The sequence below is a fragment of the Somniosus microcephalus genome, chromosome 13, assembly GCF_052327205.1.
Source record: "Somniosus microcephalus isolate GS21.2 chromosome 13, FLI_Smic_1.0, whole genome shotgun sequence".
Classification (NCBI taxonomy): Eukaryota; Metazoa; Chordata; class Chondrichthyes; order Squaliformes; family Somniosidae; genus Somniosus; species Somniosus microcephalus.
Window position 1 is genome coordinate 49,590,789 of NC_140999.1, and position 18,663 is coordinate 49,609,451.

Below are 18,663 nucleotides of genomic sequence, written 5' to 3' on the forward strand. Positions count from 1 at the left end.
GACCCATAGCTTACCTTCTAACCCCTGCACCGTCCCCTCAGGAGTCACCGAAAGATCCACTTTTGACCCTCTCCTCTGACATCATCTGCAGAAATGGGGTCAGCTTCCACATGTATATTCAGGACATCCGGCCCAACCTCCCTACCACTTCTCTCAACTCCTCCACTGCTTCTGTGCTGTCAAACTGCTTGCCAACATTAAGTCTTGGATAAGCCACAATTTCTTCTAGCTAAACATTGGGAAGACTAAAGCTATTTGCCCCTCCCCTCCCCCCCCCCCCCCCCCCCCCGCCACAAGCTCCGTACTCTCATCACTGACTCCATTTTCCTCTCCAGCTGCTGAACAAAGACTGTCATATTATTTGATCCAAATTGAGCTTCCGACCCTAAATTATCTACATATAAAGATTGCCTATTTCCACCTCCACAACACTGCTCATCTCCGCCCCGACCTCAGCCCATCTGTAACTGAAACCTCATCCAGGCCTTTGTCACCTCCAGACTCGACTATTCCAATGCTCTCTTGGCCAGTCTACCATCCTCCACCCTCCACAAACTCCAGATTATCGAAAATCCTGGACTATGTTTCATTCTCCCAGTTCACCAAAGCCTCAAATTTAAAATTCTCATACTCCTGTTTCAATCTCTCCATTGCTTCACCATTTCCAATCTCTGTAGTCTGCTCCAGCCCTACAATTCCACCCATAGTCTTCTTTCCTCTGACTCGGGCCACTTGTGCAGCCGCCCTACCATCGCCCCAACATTCACTAGTATGCTTTCAACCACCTAGGCTCCACACTCGGCGATTTCCTCTCGAAACACCTCTGCCCCTCCCACTGTCAGTATTCACTTTCTAAACTAAACAATTGCCCATGAAACAGTGCTCAAACATATCGTAGTGCACAGTTTAATTTCACACATTTTTGTAGCTCAGTTACTTATCACTACAATAATCCAATACAAAGCTATTAATTAGTTGACATTGAAAGACTGATTGTTGCAATGCCTTGGCAGTTCTCCCATTGAAGAGATCCATCATGGAATGCCCAGTGAGAAAGTAGAGTTGATCCTTCCTGCGATTATGTGTGTCCAGTTTTAGAGTGGATAATCTAGAAATATCGGAATTATAAACTGGACACCAGGGTGGTGCTTCCCCTTTAACTAAAAAGGGAAATCAACTAGGAAACCAGTCAAATTTCCACCTCCCTCTCTATCCTGGGATTGAGGACAATTGTAGAGTGCACACAGACCACATTGCCTTCGATCAGCTAATTTCAGCACTGACCAGAAACTGATTGTGGGACCTTTAGTACCACACATGGCAATGCATGTACCCACCGAGCCATCGTGACACCCCTGTTTCTCCATTTTCTTGGTGCTAATGGGATTTCTTTAGAAGCCACATGAGAACGCTTTCCTATTTGCTCTCATTCAGACTGATATTTGATTATCAGTCACTTTCCTCAAAGGGCTTCTTCTCACTACTTTCCCAGAGATCTGCTTTATTAAAAAATCTCACTTTAAATCACAAAATCACTGATAGTGTTCCCTTGTGCGTCAATGCACCATCCAGTGTGGCACTGAGCCACACAGATCAGGTAGATCCCAAGTTTGATCCCTAGTCTGTACTCCTCCATCGTCCAGCCGGGCGGGACTGCACTCTCCTAGTTCCATTCTTATCTATCCAGTCGTAGACAATCACCCGCAATGGCTCCTGTTCCTGTTCCTGCACCGCTACCTCAGGAGTCCCCCAAGGATCTATCCTTGGCTCCCTCCTATTTGTCATCTACATGCTGCCCCTCGGGAACGGTAGCACAGTGATAATGTTACTGGAGTAGTAATCCAGTGGCTTGGACTAATTATCCAGTGAGAAGAGTTCAAATCCCACCATGGCAGCTGGGGAACTTAAATTCAGTTAATTAAATAAATCTGGAATAAAAAGCTAGTATCAGTAATGGTGACCATGAAACTATCGGATTGTTGTAAAAACCCATTTGGTTCACTCATGTTCTTTACGGAAGGAATTCTGCCGTCCTTACCTGGTCTGGCCTATGTGACTCCAGACCCACAGCAATGTGGTTGACTCTTAGCTGCCCTCTGAAATGGACAATAAATGCTAGCCTTGCCAGCGATGCCCACATCCCGTGAACGAATTTTTAAAGAATCATCTGAAAATACGTCCGGTTCCACATGTATGCTGACGACACCCAGCTCTACTCCACCACCACCCCTCAATTTTAAAATTCTCATCCTTGTTTTCAAATCCCTCCATGGCCTCGCCCCCCTCCCTATCTCTGTAATCTCCTCCAACCCCACAACCCTCCGAGATATCTGCGCTCCTTCAATTCTGGCCTCTTGCGCATCCCCGATTTTAATCGCTCCACCATTGGTACTGCCTAGGCCCTAAGCTCTGAAATTCCCTCCCTAAACCTCTTCGGCTCTCTTTCCTCCTTTTTTAATCTTTAAATCTTCCTGTTTGAATAAGCTTTTGGTCATCTGTCCTAATACTGTATCTCCTTATGTGGCTCGGTGTCAAATTTTGTTTCATAAAACTTCTGTGAAGCGTCTTGCGATTTTTTACAACGTTAAAGGCGCTATATAAATGCAAGTTGTTGTTGTTGGTGAGTTAGTTAATTTCAGTGAAGGGGTGTATTTACACTACAAGTTTGGACTGTAAATCATGAGTTAAGGTCTAACCTGCCTCTTGAACGAAGGAGAATGAGACTCCCTCCTTCCTGTCTGCTTATTATCGGAGAACACATTATTGCTTTTCCAACATTTTTTTTTGAGATGAGTGCTCAGAGCCCCATCTAGTGGACACTACTTTCATTCTTCCCTTTGATATAAAGAAACACTACGAGATGCTGGCTAGCAAGGGAAAAACCCCGGTCACTGATTCTATCCCATCCGCCAGGGAGACCGTTGTAATTCACTGAGGACTTTGCTGCTTGGGGTGAAATTCTTACATAACATAAGAAATAGGAGCAGGAGTAGGCCACTCGGCCCTTCAAGCCTTATCCACCATTCAATAAGATCATGATTGATCATCGACCTCAACTCCACTTTCCTGTCCGATCCCCATATCCCTTGATTCCCCTGGAGTCCAAAAATAGATTGATCTCGGCTTTGAATATACTCAATGCCTGAGCAGCCACAGCTCTCTGGGGTAGAGAAGTTAAAAGATTCAGAACCCTCTGAGTGAAGAAATATCTCCTCATCTCAGTCTTAAATTGCCAACCCTTATCCTCAGACTATGCCCCCTAGTTCTAGCCTCTCCAGCCAGGGGAAACTGCCTCTCGGCATCTACCTTGTCGAGTAATTCTACTAAAAGAGTTATCAGTACAAAACTTTTTTTTTTTGAAATACTGACCGTGGGGATTTCACCCTCTGAATGTTTTGAGGTTTTTCCTCACCTAAGGGATATCACAGAATTCTCCTTTTATATGAAAATATCTCTTGCACCTGCTCAGCAATTAGTTTCAATTCTGTTACTGATCTTTACAGAAGAATAGCTATTAACCAAGCCCCAATTTCAAAGAAATGTTTAAGTCAGCTGCTCCCCCCATGGCTGCTTTGGGAAGTTCAACAGGGAGGAGCTTGGGTTCCATCGCTTGTCTTATCGACCTCGCCTGTGGTTAGGGTTGCCAACCGGCCAAGATTGTCCTAGAGTCTCCAGGAGTTTTTTTAAATATTCATTCACAGGATGTAGGCATCGCTGGCAAAGCCAGCATTTATTGCCCATCCCTAATTGCCCTCGAGAAGGTGATGGTGAGCTGCTTTATACAACTGAATGTTTTGCTAGGCCATTTCAGAGGGTGTTAAGAGTCAACCACATTGCTGTAGTTTCATGGTCACCATTACTAATACTAGCTTTTTATTCCAGATTTATTAATTAACTGAATTAAAATTTCCCCAGCTGCCATGGTGGGATTTGAACTCTTGTCTCTGGATCATTAGTCCAGGCCTACTGGATTACTAGTCCGTTCGAGGGAGGGAGGTGCGCCGTGAGAATGGACATGTTAGGTGACCAATGGGGGGGGAGCGCAGGGATGGGACAGTTGGGAGGAAGCGGTCATGTGATGAAACCTCCCGGAACTCTAGCTGTAGTAGCAGTTGGGGTTTGCAACAATTGCAATAAGTGCCTCTGCATTAGGGAGTGGGTTTCTGCTTCTAATCACTTCTCAGTGAACCCTGTTAGAGAGTGCCTGTGTGTGGACGTTGGGTAAAGGCAGGATCAGGTTCTGGCACGATGCCTCCCCCCCCTTTTCCCGCCCCCCTCCCCTCTCACAGTTGAACAACCCATCTAGGGTCACACACTAGTGGTGATTAGTTACTAGAACCAAGCAGTAGTTGACACCTTGAGGAGAGAGACTGAAAATAATTAAAACAGGTATAATGCAGATTTACACTCATTAACCTTCCCTTTTTGGACTCCCTATACCACATCATGCCATACTGAGGGCACACAAGTGACCCTGCTTCCAAACTCCGCGAACGCTGCTCTAGAACTAGACATTAGGAAGTGGCCCAGAGTGACTCTTCCCCCACTCTACTCTCATCCTTTATGGAGTTGTGTATTGCTTCTGCTGTATATTTCCCCATGATGAGTTGAGATTAGCCACTTGCTGGCAATTAGCTTATTGGGGCTTTGACTACAGGTAGACTACCCTTTATCCGGACTTCCGAAAACCGAAACCCTCTAAAAACCGAAGGTTTTTTCGTTCAGCGTAAGTCGTGTGTACGACCCCCCCCCGCCAGCCCCGACAACCGCCAGCCCCGACAACCGCCGACGACCCCGCCGGCCCCGACAACCGCCGACCCCGCCAGCCGCCGACCCCCCCCGCCAGCCCCGACAACCGCCGACCCCCCCCCCCCCCGCGGACCCCAACAACCGCCGACCCCGACAACCGCCGACCCCGCCAGCCGCCGACCCCCCCGCGGACCCCGCCGGCCCCGACAACCGCCGACCCCGCCAGCCCCGACAACCGCCGACCCCCCCCGCGGACCCCGCCGGCCCCGCCAGCCCCGACAACCGCCGACCCCCCCGCGGGCCCCGACAACCGCCGACCCCCCCGCGGACCCTGCCAGCCCCGACAACCGCCGACCCCCCTACCCCGCCGGCCCCGACCCCCGCCGACCCCGACTGACTTACGCTGAGCGTCAGCGTAAGTCGTGCACACGACCCCCGCCGACCCACCTTCCGAAATCCGAAATTCTCCTTTATCCGAAACTCGGCTGGTCCCGAGGTTTTCGGATAAAGGATAGTCTACCTGTATTTGCTTTGCACTTACGTGATAAGAGTTTAAAGTGTTTATTGATGGGGCAGTGTTGAGCCAGGTCCAAATGGGCACAGTCCCATAGCACAAAACAATCTCAAATTGCCAATGTAACTTGCCTGCAGGTTGAGTGGTGCAAATGCTCCACTATCCAACTATGAATATAACATAAGAACAGATGAACATAATAATTAGGTGCAGGAGTAGGCCATACAGCCCCTTGAGCTTGCTCCGCCATTCAATAAGATCATGGCTGATCTTCGACCTCAACTCCACTTTCCTGCCCGATCCCCACATCCCTTGATTCCTTTAGAGTCCAAAAATCAATTTATCTCCGCTTTGAATATACTCAACGACTGAGCATGCACAGCCCTCTGGGGCAGAGAATTCAAAAGATTCACAACCCTCTGAGTGAAGAAATTCCTCCTCATCTCAGTCTTAAAAAGCCGACCCCTTATCCTGAGACTATGACCCCTAGGGGAGGCGGGTATGGAGGCGGGACTGCCGGGAAAATGGCAGAATTTGGGGGCGGGTGCCCATCCCGCCTCCATGCCATCTTCCTAGGAGGCGGGTAGCTGTCCTGCACCAGGTCCTGCCTCCTTGGAGGCGGGAAGGGGTTAAAGCCTATTAACTGCCAGTTAACAGGCAGAAAATAGGATTATCCCCTTTTTGCCCTCAAGTGCGAGCTTCCCGAAGGCTCTGAAACCCACCAGGTCAGTGAGGCGAGTACTGGGCCTGTGGGGGTCGGGGCGGGGGGGGTGTGCAGAAGTGTGGTGTGATGGTAAGTGATGGGTGCAAGAGTGGAGAGGTGAGTATCTGAAGTAAGTGCAAAGTGTTAGTAAAAGTGTACTTGCCTTTGTTTCTTCCCAGTCGGTGTGTATGCGGAGAGTCTCGGACCTCCGTGTTGCAGATGAGAGATGGCCGTTGCATTCTCAGATGCAACAAACATCTCATTTCTGTAAAAGGAAGAAGTTTGATGAGGTCTTGAATTCAAGACCTCATCAAACTACAGAGAATGTCACTGTTTGACAGCTTCACAGAGCTGTTAAATGATGGCGATTCATCTGTCAAAATTTTTTGACAGATGCAACGTCATACGTTGATGTTCTCTGCAACCGGCTTTCCCTTAATTGGCCTGCTAAGCCCGCTGGGCAGGCTTAACAAGGTCAATCAAGGGAAAATAGCGTGGGTTGGCCACAAATTGATGGAGGCGGGACATCGACCCGCCAAGCAGCAGTCCCGCCTCCAACGTGCCCCTATTGGCAAAATTACCCCCTTAGTTCTAGACTCTCCAGCCAGGGGAAACAATCTCTTAGCATCTATCCTGTCGATTCCCTTCAGAATCTTATATGTTTCAATGCGATCATCTGGGAGCATTGAGTAGCATTCCCATTATGGGTAAAATGGGCAGACACATGGCAGGTGAAATTTAATGCAGAGAAGTAAAAAGTGATGCATTTTGGAAGGAAAAATGAGGAGGGGCATTATAAATAAAATGGTACAATTTTAAAGGGGATGCAGGAACAGAGAGGCATGGGGGTTCACATACACAAATGTTTGTGGCATGACAAGTTGATAAGGCTGTTAAAAAAGCCGATGGGACCGACCCTTGGCTTTATAAATAAAACCATAGAGTGCAAAAGCAAGGAAATTATGGTTAACCTTTATAAATCACTGGTTAGGCTTCAGCTGGAGTATTGTCAAATTCTGGGCACCACACTTTAGGAAGGATGTCAAGGCTTTAAAAAGGGTGCAGAGGAGATTTACCAGAATGGTACCAGGGATGAGGGAGGTCAGTTATGAGGAGAGCAGAGAAGGTTACAGGGAGATTTAATAGAGGTGTTCAAAATTATGAGAGGTTTTGATAGAGTAGATAGGGAGAAAATGTTTATACTGGCAGAAAGGTCGGTAACCAAAGGACACAGATTAAAGATAATTGGTTTTTAAAAAATCCAGGGGGGAAATTGGACTTTTTTTTACGCAGCGAGTTGTTATGATCTGGAATGCACAGCCTGAAAGGGTGGTGGAAGCAGATTGAATAATAACTTTCAAAAGGAAATTGGATATACACTTGAAAAGCAGAAATTGGCAGGGCTATGGGGAAGGAGCAGAGAAGTGGGATTCATTGGCTAGCTCTTTCAAAGAGCTGGCACAGACACGGTGGGCTGAATGGCCTTTTTCTGGGCTGTATGATTCTATGATTACAGGCTTGTGTTGTCTTTTTAATCCTTTTTGATTTGAGAATATAACATTTTCTCTTTCCCCAGAAATTCAGAAGCTGAATGAACCCAAAATGCAATGTAAGTTTAAAAAAAAAAAAATGTTGAAAAGTAAATTGATGATAAAATGCTGATCTAAATCTAGAGCAGAGATACTCGGAATACAATAAGCGAGGCTCAGTTGTGACCCTTGTTGGACTTGCGTCCTCATCTGCCTCTGACCCTCTTTTCACAGCCTGCCCAACTGTGTGATGTTGGATTCAGTGCTGTTGCCTCTCCTTATCTTGCTGTCCTGCAAAAGCAAGAGGTTGCTATTGGGAGGCAGGGTTATCCCAGCTTCCGTACAGTGAATGAAAGGGTCCTATTTAATACAACTTTTGGTTTTATAATTTTTTCATCCCGTGGGGAAGTGCCTGGCTTCTACTCAGCTGCCACAGTGAGCTGATTTGAAAGCCAATAGCTCATGGTGTGGGGAATTGCTGGTGCAGACCCATGTCACATTACTCCATATTGCAGCATTCTCGATGATAGCTCTGTAACCAGACATTGATTGGGCTGTGACCTCAATAAAATGTGCAGAATATAGACTAGACGAAGTTGACTGAGGTATAAACAGAACCTGTATTTAGTTTAGTGGCCACCAAAACTGCAGGATTTCTGAGCAACCACTATTTAGTGAACTGAAAGTTGGAATTCTGCCCCATCCCAATGCATCCCATTCCTGTGAGGATGAGGTGGGCTCTGTTCAGCACTTCCTCCCTCTGGCTACAACTGGAAATTTGTCTGGGGAATGCCATGAACTTCCATCTTGGCATTCTGTATCACATAAATTTGATCAAAGGGGACATAGAAACATAGAAGATAGGAGCAGGAGTAGGCCATTCGGCCCCTTGAGCCTGTTCCGTCATTTAATGAGATCATGGCTGATCATCCAAAGTACCCTGTCCCTGCTTTCTCCCCATATCCCTTGATCCCTTTAGCCTTAAGAAATATATCTAACTCCTTCTTGAATATATTTAATAAGTTGGCCTCAACTGCCTTCTGTGGTAGCAAATTCCACAGGTTCACCACTCTCTGGGTGAAGAAATTCCTCCTCATCTCAGTCCTAAATGGCTTACCCCTTATCCTTAGACTGTGACCCCTGGTTCTGGACTCCCCTGCCATCGGGAACATCCTTCCTGCATCTAGGCTGTCTAGTCCTGTTAGAATTTTACAAGTTTCAATGAGATCCCCTCTCATTCTTCTAAACTCTAGTGAATATAAGCCTAATCGACCCAATCTCTCTTCATACGTCATTCCTGCCATCCCAGGTATCAGTCTGGTGAATCTTCGCTGCACTCCCTCCATGGCAAGAACATCCTTCCTCAGATAAGGCAACCAAAACTGCACACAATACTCCAAGTTGCGGTCTCACCAAGGCCCTGTACAACAGCAGCAAGACATCCTTGCTCCTGTACTCGAATCCTCTCGCTATGAAGGCCAGCATACCATTTGCCTCCTTAACCGCCTGCTGCACCTGCATGCTTACCTTCAGCGACTGGTGCACAAGGACACCCAGGTCTCGTTGCACTTCCTCTTTTCCCAATCTATTGCCATTCAGATAATAATCTGTCTTCCTGTTTTTGGATAACCTCGCATTTATCCACATTATACTGCATCTGCCATGCTTCTGCCCTATCACCCAACCTGTCCAAATCACACTGGAGTTTCTCTGCATCCTCCTCCCAGCACACACACACACACACACTCAGCTTTGTGTCATCTGCAAACTTGGAGATATTACATCTAGTTCCCTCGTCTAGATCATTAATATATATTGTGAATAGCTGGGGTCCTAGCACTGATCCCTGCAGTACCCCATTAGTCACTGCCTGCCACTCAGAAAAAGACCCATCTATTCCAACTCTTTGCTTCCTGTCTGCCAACCAGTTTTCTATCCAAGTCAGTACCTTACCCCCAATCCCATGTACTTTAATTTTGCACGCCAATTTCTTATGCAGGACCTTATCGAAAGCCTTCTGAAAGTCCAAATACACCACATCCACTGGTCCTCCCTTACCTATTCTACCAGTTACATCCTCAAAAAATTCCAGTAGATTAGTCAAGCATGATTTACCTTTTGTAAATCCATGTTGATTTTGTCCGATCCTGTCACTGTTTTCCAAGTGCTCTGCTATTACATCTTTTATAATGGACTCTAGCATTTTCCCCACTACCAATGTCAGGCTTACCGGTCTATAATTCCTTGTTTGCGCTCTACCACCTTTTTTAAATAGTGGGGTTACATTAGCCACCCTCCAATCCATGGGAACTGTTCCAGAGTCTATAGAATTTTGGAAGATGACCAGCAATGCATCTACTATTTCTAGGGCCACTTCCTTAAGTACCCTAGGATGTAGGTTATCAGGCCCTGGAGATTTATTGGCCTTCAATGCTGTCAATTTCCCAAACACCATTTCCCTACAAATACTGATTTCATTCAATTCCTCCCTTTCATTAGACCCTATGTTCCCTGCCATCTCTGGGCAGTTACTTGTGTCCTCCTTTGTAAAGACAGAACCAAAGTATGTATTTAATTGGTCAGCCATTTCTTTGTTCCCCATTATAAATTCCCCTGATTCTGACTGCAAAGGACCTACGCTTGACTTCACCAATCTTTTTCTCTTCACATATCTATAGAAGTTTTTACAGTCTGTTTTTATGTTTCCTGCAAGCTTACTCTCACATTCTATTGTCTCCCTTTTAATTAATCCCTTTGTCCTCCTTTGCTGAATCCTAAACTGCTCCCAATCCTCAGGTTTGCTGCTTTTTCTGGCCAATTTATATGTCCTCTCCTTGGATCTTATGCTATCCCTAATTTCCCTTGTTAGCCACGGTTGACTCACCTTTTTTGTTTTATTTTTATGCCAAACAGGGATGAACAAATTCTGTAGTTCATCCATGCGATCTTTAAATGTTTGCCATTGCCTATCCACCGTCAACCCTTTAAGTAACGTTCCCCAATCCATCCTAGCCAACTCGCACCTCATACCATTGTAGTTTCCTTTATTTAAATTCAGGACCCTAGTCTCTGAGTCAACTACTTCAGTCTCCATCTTAATGAAGAATTCTATCATATTATGATTGCTCCTCCCCAAGGGACCTCGTACAACAACATTGCTAATTAATCCTTTCTCATTACATAATACCCAGTCTAAGATGGCCTGATCTCTAGTTGGTTCCTTAACATATTGGTCCAGGAAACCATCCCGTATACACTCTAGGAATTCCTCCTCCACAGTATTGTTACTAATTTGGTTAGCCCAATCTATATGTAGATTAAAGTCACCCATGATAACTGCTGTGCCCTTATTGCACGCGTCTCTAATTTTCCGTTTAATGCCATCCCCAACCTCCGCATTACTGTTTGGGGGTCTGTATACAAATGCCACTAACGTTTTCTGCCCCTTGGTATTTCTCAGCCCTACCCATACAGATTCCACATCATCAGAGCTAATATCCTTCCTTACTATTGTGTTAATCACCTCTTTAACCAGCAATGCTCCCCCACCTCCTTTTCCTTTTTTGCCTGTCCTTTCTGAATATTGAATACCCCTGGATGTTGAATTCCCAGCCTTGGTCACCCTGGAGCCATGTCTCCGTAATTCCAATTACATCATATCGTTTACATCTATTTGCGCAGCTAATTCATCCACCTTATTACGAATGTTCCTCGCATTAAGACACAAAGCCTTCAGGCTTGTTTTTTTAACACTTAGTCCTTTTAGAATTATTATTTACTGTAGCCCTGTTTGATTTACACCCTTGATTTCTCTGCCTTCCACTTTTGCTTTTCTCCTTCCTGTCTTTTACCTATATCATTGGTACCTATATGCACCACGACAACTGGTTGTTCACCCTCCCTCCCCCTCCAGAATGCCTTGCAGCCGCCCCGAGACATCCTTGACCCTTGCACCAGGGAGGCAACATACCATCCTGGCGTCTCGTTTGCGGCTGCAGAAATGCCTATCTATTCCCCTTACAATAGAATCCAGATCATTAAAATACCAGGGGGAGAAATTCGGTATCGTCCTGTTTGGGGCGCAATTATCAGCCGGGCGCAAAGTTTAGCGCCTGGTGCTAATTATTGCCTCCGACTGCAAACTTGGCTTCTATCACCCGTGGAGGTGATTGGAGCGCTAAATCCGGCGTTGCACACCTCTCTTGGCGCTAATGCTGAGGAGCGAGGTGCTACCTCGGAGCGCTGGCTAAGCTCATGTGATGTCAGTTAGCAATGGAACACAGACACACTGGCGTCGTCCAGTTCTTAAAGGGGAGGGTCAATCTTGCTCTCCAGCCACACCCTGCTCATTGCAGCCTTGAATCTCAGCCTGGAGAGACCTGTACATCAAATCTGCTGGAAAGAACAATGGAGAGGCCCAGGGAATGAGCTCAGAGTGCAGCCCCCATAGTCTCTTCTAAATTGATGCAAGGATGGTCAAATCAAAATGAACCTGCAAAGTGCTGCTCAGTACCCAAAACTCCATCACGCAGCATTGAATCTCTCTCTCTCTCTCGCATGGTGCAAAAAATGTCGCCGACAAAAAAAAGGCAGGAAGTGGTTGCCTTTAAATAGCACTCCCAGTCTCCTCCTGACTGTAAAATGTTCCCCTCAACCTGTCGTTGCTAGCAGCAGGTGGAAAGGCAGGGGGCGCCACTCAATATCTGGTCCGGGGTGTTGCACGCTCGACTGACGTCACAATTTGCGGGCGCAGGAGATTGTGGCAGTCGTGTTTAGCACCGCCGCAAAATGTCTGGTCAATTTCACGAGCGGCGCAAACCTCGCCGTGCCCGGGCGCTAGTTGCTTTGCTAATCAACCGAATATTTCCCCCCTGAAAGTCATAGATATTCTGAAGCTAATTGTGATATCTGATACCCTAACCATTAAGTAAATGGGGATAGTATAACATATGCAAGATCACATTACAGAAGACCATGGCAATGCAGTCTTGTTGAACATCTGATTTTTGTCTTTTTGTAGGTCTACCCAAGAATATACTAATGCTACCACACTCAAAAACTCAGTCACAGCCAAACCCTTTCCACTCCAATACTCTCCCAGTCCCTGGATTAATACCTGGTAAGCTGAGAAGGTGGTTAAAACAATGAAATATTGTTTTTCAATACTCTTTATCAAATTGATTATGTACCTATCAAGGTCTAATTATAGAGGCTCGTTTGTAAACCTTCACTTACTAGGAGTGCATATTGTGCAATTTGGGCATGCAGCCAGCGAGCTCCACAGGACATTCTATCCAGTAAAATGAATGGATGGAAGATCTTGTGGGGCCCGCTAATCTCCAATTTCAAATTCCTGCTATGCGCTCCCAGCAGGTGAACATGCTGGAAACATGAATTCATAAAATGCCCTTACCTTTATTTTAAATTCTGCTTTCCATGTTGATGCAGTTATTGTAACCTTTTTGTTTAGATAGCATTTTTTAGGAGCACAGACTGAATTCATGAGTTTGCTGATATTGTGGGGTGCACTTCTAACATGCTCGAGTATCATGGTATTGTATATCTATAATCATTATTTGGAAGCCCTCGATAGTTCAAATGGTAAGTGTACTGCCCAGTGTGACTTTGAGCCATTCAGATCGCAGAGCCCAGGTTTGATTCCTGGTCTGTGCTTAGTTTCAGGTGGGGTGTAGTAGGGAAACTACACTTGTCCTCAATACTCCTGGGCTAGAGGAGCAAAACCAGCCATGGTTCCCATTCCTGATAGCCACTGTAAAGTGTACATGGTTGGACTTTGGATGAAGACAGGATTAGGCTCAGCTGTGATGTCCCCACATTCGAATACCTTACTCACAATATAAGCTTAAACATGTAGAATGGCCCACTTGGGTGAGATACTGGAGGATGGCCAGTGCCTGTCTCAGCATGAGCCAGCATCTTCAGAAAAGGAGAGGAGAAAATTAGAGGGTTTTCTTTAATAAAAAATGTATTTGTAAGTTCAGAGCTAACCCACTTTACCATTTCTGATGCATTTTTGTAGGAAGAACTAGGAGAGGCAATATAAACTAAAGGGGTTACAGGAACAGAGAGACCTGAGGGTATATGTGCACAAATCTTGGAAGGTGACAGGGCAGGTTGAGAAAGCGGCTAAAAAAGCATACGGGATCCTGGGATTTATAAATAGAGGCATAGATTACAAAAGCAAGGAAGTTATGATGAACCTTTATAAAACACTGGTTCGGCCACAACTGGAGTATTGTGTCCAATTCTGGGCACCGCATTTTAGGAAGGATATGAAGGCCTTGGAGAGGGTGCAGAAATGGTAACAAGAATGGTTCCAGGGATGAGGGACTTCAGTTATGTGGATAGACTGGAGAAGCTGGGTTTGTTCTCCATAAAGCAAAGAAGGTTGAGAGAAGATTTGATAGAGGTGTTCAAAATCATGAGGGGTCTGGACAGAGTAGATAGAGAGAAACTGTTCCCATTGGCAGAAGGGTCGAGAACCAGAAATTTATGGAGGTTGTCAGAAGAACCAAAGGCGACATGAGGAAAAACCTTTTTGCACAGCGAGTGGTTATGATCTGGAATGCACTGCCTGAGAGGCTGGTGGAGGCAGATTCAATCGTGGCTTTCAAAAGGGAATTGGATATGTACCCAAAGGAAAATTTTTTTGCAGGGCTATGGGGAAAGGATGGGGGATTGGGACTAGCAGAAGTGCTCTTGCAGAGAGCCGGCACGGGCTCGACGGGCTGAATAGCCTTTTTCTGTGCTGTAACCATTCTATGATTCTGTGATTTCTCTGGCAGCTGTTAGAAGTGAGCTCCACATAAAGTTGATGAAGAGAAGGACAGAAATGTATGAGTGAGATTCTTCCCAATAAAGTCCACGTTCATTAGTGGAGTAGAGAAGCATCAAGTGAAGAAATGGAATTTGAGTAAAACATGTTATTGTGGCAGAGCCACTGAGAGACTCTGAACAAGTGTACATAATTCCTTTTAACGATGTGTTAGCTACAGACTAAATCTGTACCATTGTATATATTGTTTGCATGTACAGGGCGCGGGCCCTTTAAGAGCGCGGGCAAACACGATGACGTCATGCTGCCGATCATGTGATCACCCCAAATGCGGGAAGAACGTGATGACGTCGTGACGCCATCCACAGGACTGCCCAGGCAGTCCTCGTGGAGCCTCCAGCCAGTTAAGACCTGTATTCATAGTTCTCTTGCATCAATCTGTTTAAACTCGTTAGTTTGACATTAAAAACCTTTTTGATTGATTGCCTGCGTCGAACTCAATCTCTGGATAGGAATTTGACCATTCCTACATTGTGACATTTCCGAGCATGTAACACCTGGATGTTAAAATCGGTTGACTTCCCTTTTGGGTAACACCAAACCAAACCTCTTCACAAAAACTGTACATTTAATGTTGATTCTGATACCTGCATGAACTTTGATAATTGCAATTGCAGCACATCCTGATTAATGGTAGTCGTGGCAGCATTGAGTTAACTGAGAGTTGTTCAACACTACAACCCAAATTGTGCTGTGAATAGAAGTTATTCTGGTAAAAAAGGGATGTTGTACCACTTTCGTTTGTACTAAATTGAACAAGATGCACACATTAATTTTGATGGTGAGGCGATGGACACTTGTACCACTGCCTTGCAGGGACCTACCTAAAGGACCTACCTGAATTTCATCTGTGTTTATACTTCTGGTATGATAAACTATCATGTCTAGTGACCTATCTAAGACTCTCCAAGACTGAGATGGGTGAGCTGAAGGTAGGGTGAGTTTTATAACTCCATCTTGCCATCTTCTTCTGGTGTGAACTCCAATGTTCAACTGCCATCTGTGGTCTAGCTTCCAAAATAGACAAATGATGGTTTGAGTGGTTGAGACTATGCTGATTCATATGAAATTTATCTGAAATTAACATGTAAATCAGTAATGAAAAGTTAGCATACGGTTTTATTTATCAATTAATTCTATGGAGCTTATTTCTGAAGAAAGAGTGCCTATGCATTAATGCTCTTCATGATTCATTATCATTTACTTGCTTATTATCTGATAGGGGATATAGCCTAGCCTCTGATATTTTGACCCGAGGGACAAAAATGATGCTGTAAAGGATAGATTTTAAAAGTGGAAAGCAAATTTTCAATATCATTGAAGAAAAGATTGTGAAGTGGAGGGGGAGGGCGGAAATGATCCAGTTTCTTAAAATGCTGATGAGAATGAACAATGTAAGAGTTAGTGAGTTATCTAACCTGCATTGTAAGCATGGAGAGAACATGATGATAAAATGAACAAGCCTCAAGTTAGACTAAAGATTTCTCTTCCTCTTTCTTGCCCCACACCACGGAATTGTAGCTGTGTGGAGCAGATGCCTAAATAAAGCAGTTTCCATTAATGCCTTTAATAAAAGAACAAACACACTTGTTCAGGAATGGGATTAATTGTTGTAAATACAGATAAAATTTAATCAACCCCTTGTGTGGAACATGATTGCTCTAGAGCTGCTGCGACCTAGGAATGTGGAAAGGAGGATAACGGGTCTAGGGCTTATAATGTAGGATGTAAAGTTAGATTGGTATTCTGGAGTTTTGCTCAATAGCCGTTTTGAGTGGGTGGGACGCGGGGTGGGTGGGTGGGGGGGGGGGGATTTGCCGAACCTTCCCTCAGGAGATTAAATAGATTTGTGAAAAGTCCATGATGGAGTGGATCGTACAATGTCCGTGGAAGGACCATCCTTAATAGACAAAATGGCTTTCCTTGTTCTCCTGTATTCTGACAGTTGTCAGGGCAACACATGAGAGATAAATAAGCAAAGAGTACACAAACTGGAGTAGTTTGGACAAAAAGAAAAGATCACACAAAAAGTAGGACAAGCAGTGAGAGGTTGAGCTTCACCACTAGAGTGCATCTTCCTCTTTTGAACAACATGAAGCAAGCAGTGGTGTTATTTAAAAGGTTATATAGGACTACAGGTTGACAGAAACATATGCTTTATGACAAAGCTGAGCTGAGTAACCAGCAGTGCTGTGAAATAGATCTTAAGAGATTTATTTAAACATATTACACTTAATGTTTAGTAACTTTGATATAAGAATTCAATTTCAATTTTGAATCCATTCATATACAGTAGTTTGAAATGATATCTAGATGATTATAATATAGAACAGAATTATTTTGCTTTCTCTTCATTTTTTTCTTCCCCCCCCCCCCCCCCATCAATTCTGAAGGCAGTGACCCTTGCTGGGCATGGTTCCATGGGCGCTGGCCACCCTCAAGTAGCTCACCCCAGGTGGCTGTTCTTCATGTGTGACCCTTAACAGTGAGTGTCGCCGGGTTACTTGAGGATGGAGGACAAGATAGCAAAACCTATTCCTGTCCTTACCCGACCAAAACCCATCCCTTTCCTCACTCGGACTTGCAGCGCACTCACTGCATATCATCAAGATCAGGAACCCTCCCTAATTGTTCCCTCCCAAATAGAGGGGCATTGAGATCAATTATAGAACCTCTATTGCAGCCCTGGCTGAACTGAGTTAATGTTGCCCAAATCATAGAACTTGATGACTATATGACTTGATTCCACTTCACATGCTATCCTTTAGCGAGGGCACATATCTGTAGAAAACAATAATATAAAAGCAAATGATTCTGTATATATTTATGGATTGCACTAGTTAATATTTTCTTATTTCTGTATTTAGTTGCAACCATTTTGACATTTGTAATGTAAATGAAAATAAAGTCTTGAAAAACATTTTATGGAATTAAAGGCTGTGGTGTTTATAATGTTCAAATTTATATTTGGTGTCAATTTAATGTGTCGGGTTATATTGTCCTTGTTCATTATAGTTTTGATTTGATCTTTATCTGCTCACTATAAATGTGCCCATAGTCACATAGGTAATTATCCCACCATAATGATGCCCACAATGTGTTTAGTCTTCTGTCTAAAACTTTGTAATATAAAGCTGGAAATGGGGTGAATCTTATTTGCAACACTCCAGTCATCCAGACTGACCCCATCCTGCTCTCCACCGATGACTTACTGTGGGAGCCACATGGAAAGTTGTTGAGGGTGTCACTATTTGGAAAAGTTACGGGTAACGGATCAAAAGGAAGGCAAAAAAGAATATCGCTAATTATGTGATGAAATGGGCAGATGGAATATCAGGGACTGGTTCAATCTAGCTGTGCAGAGACAGGAAATAGAGTAGAGAAAACAATTTTACAGCCAGAAAAAGGCCATTCGCCCCATCGCATTTGCACCGGCTCTCAAAGGAGCCATACGTTTAAGCCCATTCCCCTGCCCTTTCCCTTACCCATTCAAGTGTTTCTTTTTCAATTATTTATCCACTTCCCTTTTAAAAGCTATTGCGGATTTTGCTTCCTAAAGCTTCTGGTATGGCATTCCATGTCCGAAGAGCTCTGCATTTATATATAAAGAAGAAATTCTGCTAATTTCACCCCTTCATCTTTTCATGATCTTAAATTTAAGGCCTCTATTAGTTACTGACTCACCAACCATGGGAATAATTTTTCCCTATTTACTTTATCAATCCCTTCATAATTTTGACACTCTTTTGGTGTCAGCTGCGGCTCAGTTGGTAACACTCTTGAGTCAGAAGGTTATGGGTTCAAGCCCCACCCCAGAGACTTAAACACAAAATCTAGGCGGACACTCCAGTGCAGTGTTGAGGGAGTGCTGCACTGTCGGAGGTGCCGTCTTTTGGATGAGACGTTAAACCGAGGCCCTGTCTTCTCTCTCAGGTGAACGTAAAAGATTCCATGGCACTATTTCGAAAAGAGTTATCCCCGGTGTCCTGATCAATATTTATCCTTCAATTGACATAACAAACAGATTATCTGGTCATTATCACATTGCTGTTTGTGGGAGCTTGCTGTGTGCAAATTGGCTGCTGCGTTTCCTACATTACAACAGTGACTACACTTCAAACAGTACTTCATTGGCTATAAAGCGCTTTGGGACAAACGGTGGTCGTGAAAGGCGCTATATAAATGCAAGCCTGCCTTTTCTTTTTATCACTATCAAATCTCCTCATAAATTTCTCATATTCCAGTGAAAAGACCACCACTTTCTCTCTTTTCTCCTCATAACCAAAAGCTCGAATCCTAGTAGATCTCTCTA

The 18,663-nt window shown here is 44.6% G+C and overlaps 1 protein-coding gene across 3 annotated transcripts in view; it reads left to right on the top strand.

The window, feature by feature from the left end:
• LOC147108317 (signal-transducing adaptor protein 1-like) overlaps positions 1 to 14,774 on the top strand; it is a 50,496-nt gene extending 35,722 nt beyond the window's left edge. For 2 of the 3 annotated variants that reach the window (XM_086004906.1, XM_086004904.1), the window contains 3 exons: positions 7,543 to 7,575; positions 12,516 to 12,614; positions 14,302 to 14,774. In XM_086004906.1, the coding sequence (XP_085861032.1) occupies positions 7,543 to 7,575; positions 12,516 to 12,614; positions 14,302 to 14,360 (191 nt within the window). In that variant the 3' untranslated portion in view covers positions 14,361 to 14,774. The remainder of the gene's footprint in view (positions 1 to 7,542; positions 7,576 to 12,515; positions 12,615 to 14,301) is intronic. The other variant, XM_086004905.1, reaches the window with a different exon arrangement.
• The last annotated feature ends 3,889 nt before the right edge of the window (positions 14,775 to 18,663 follow it).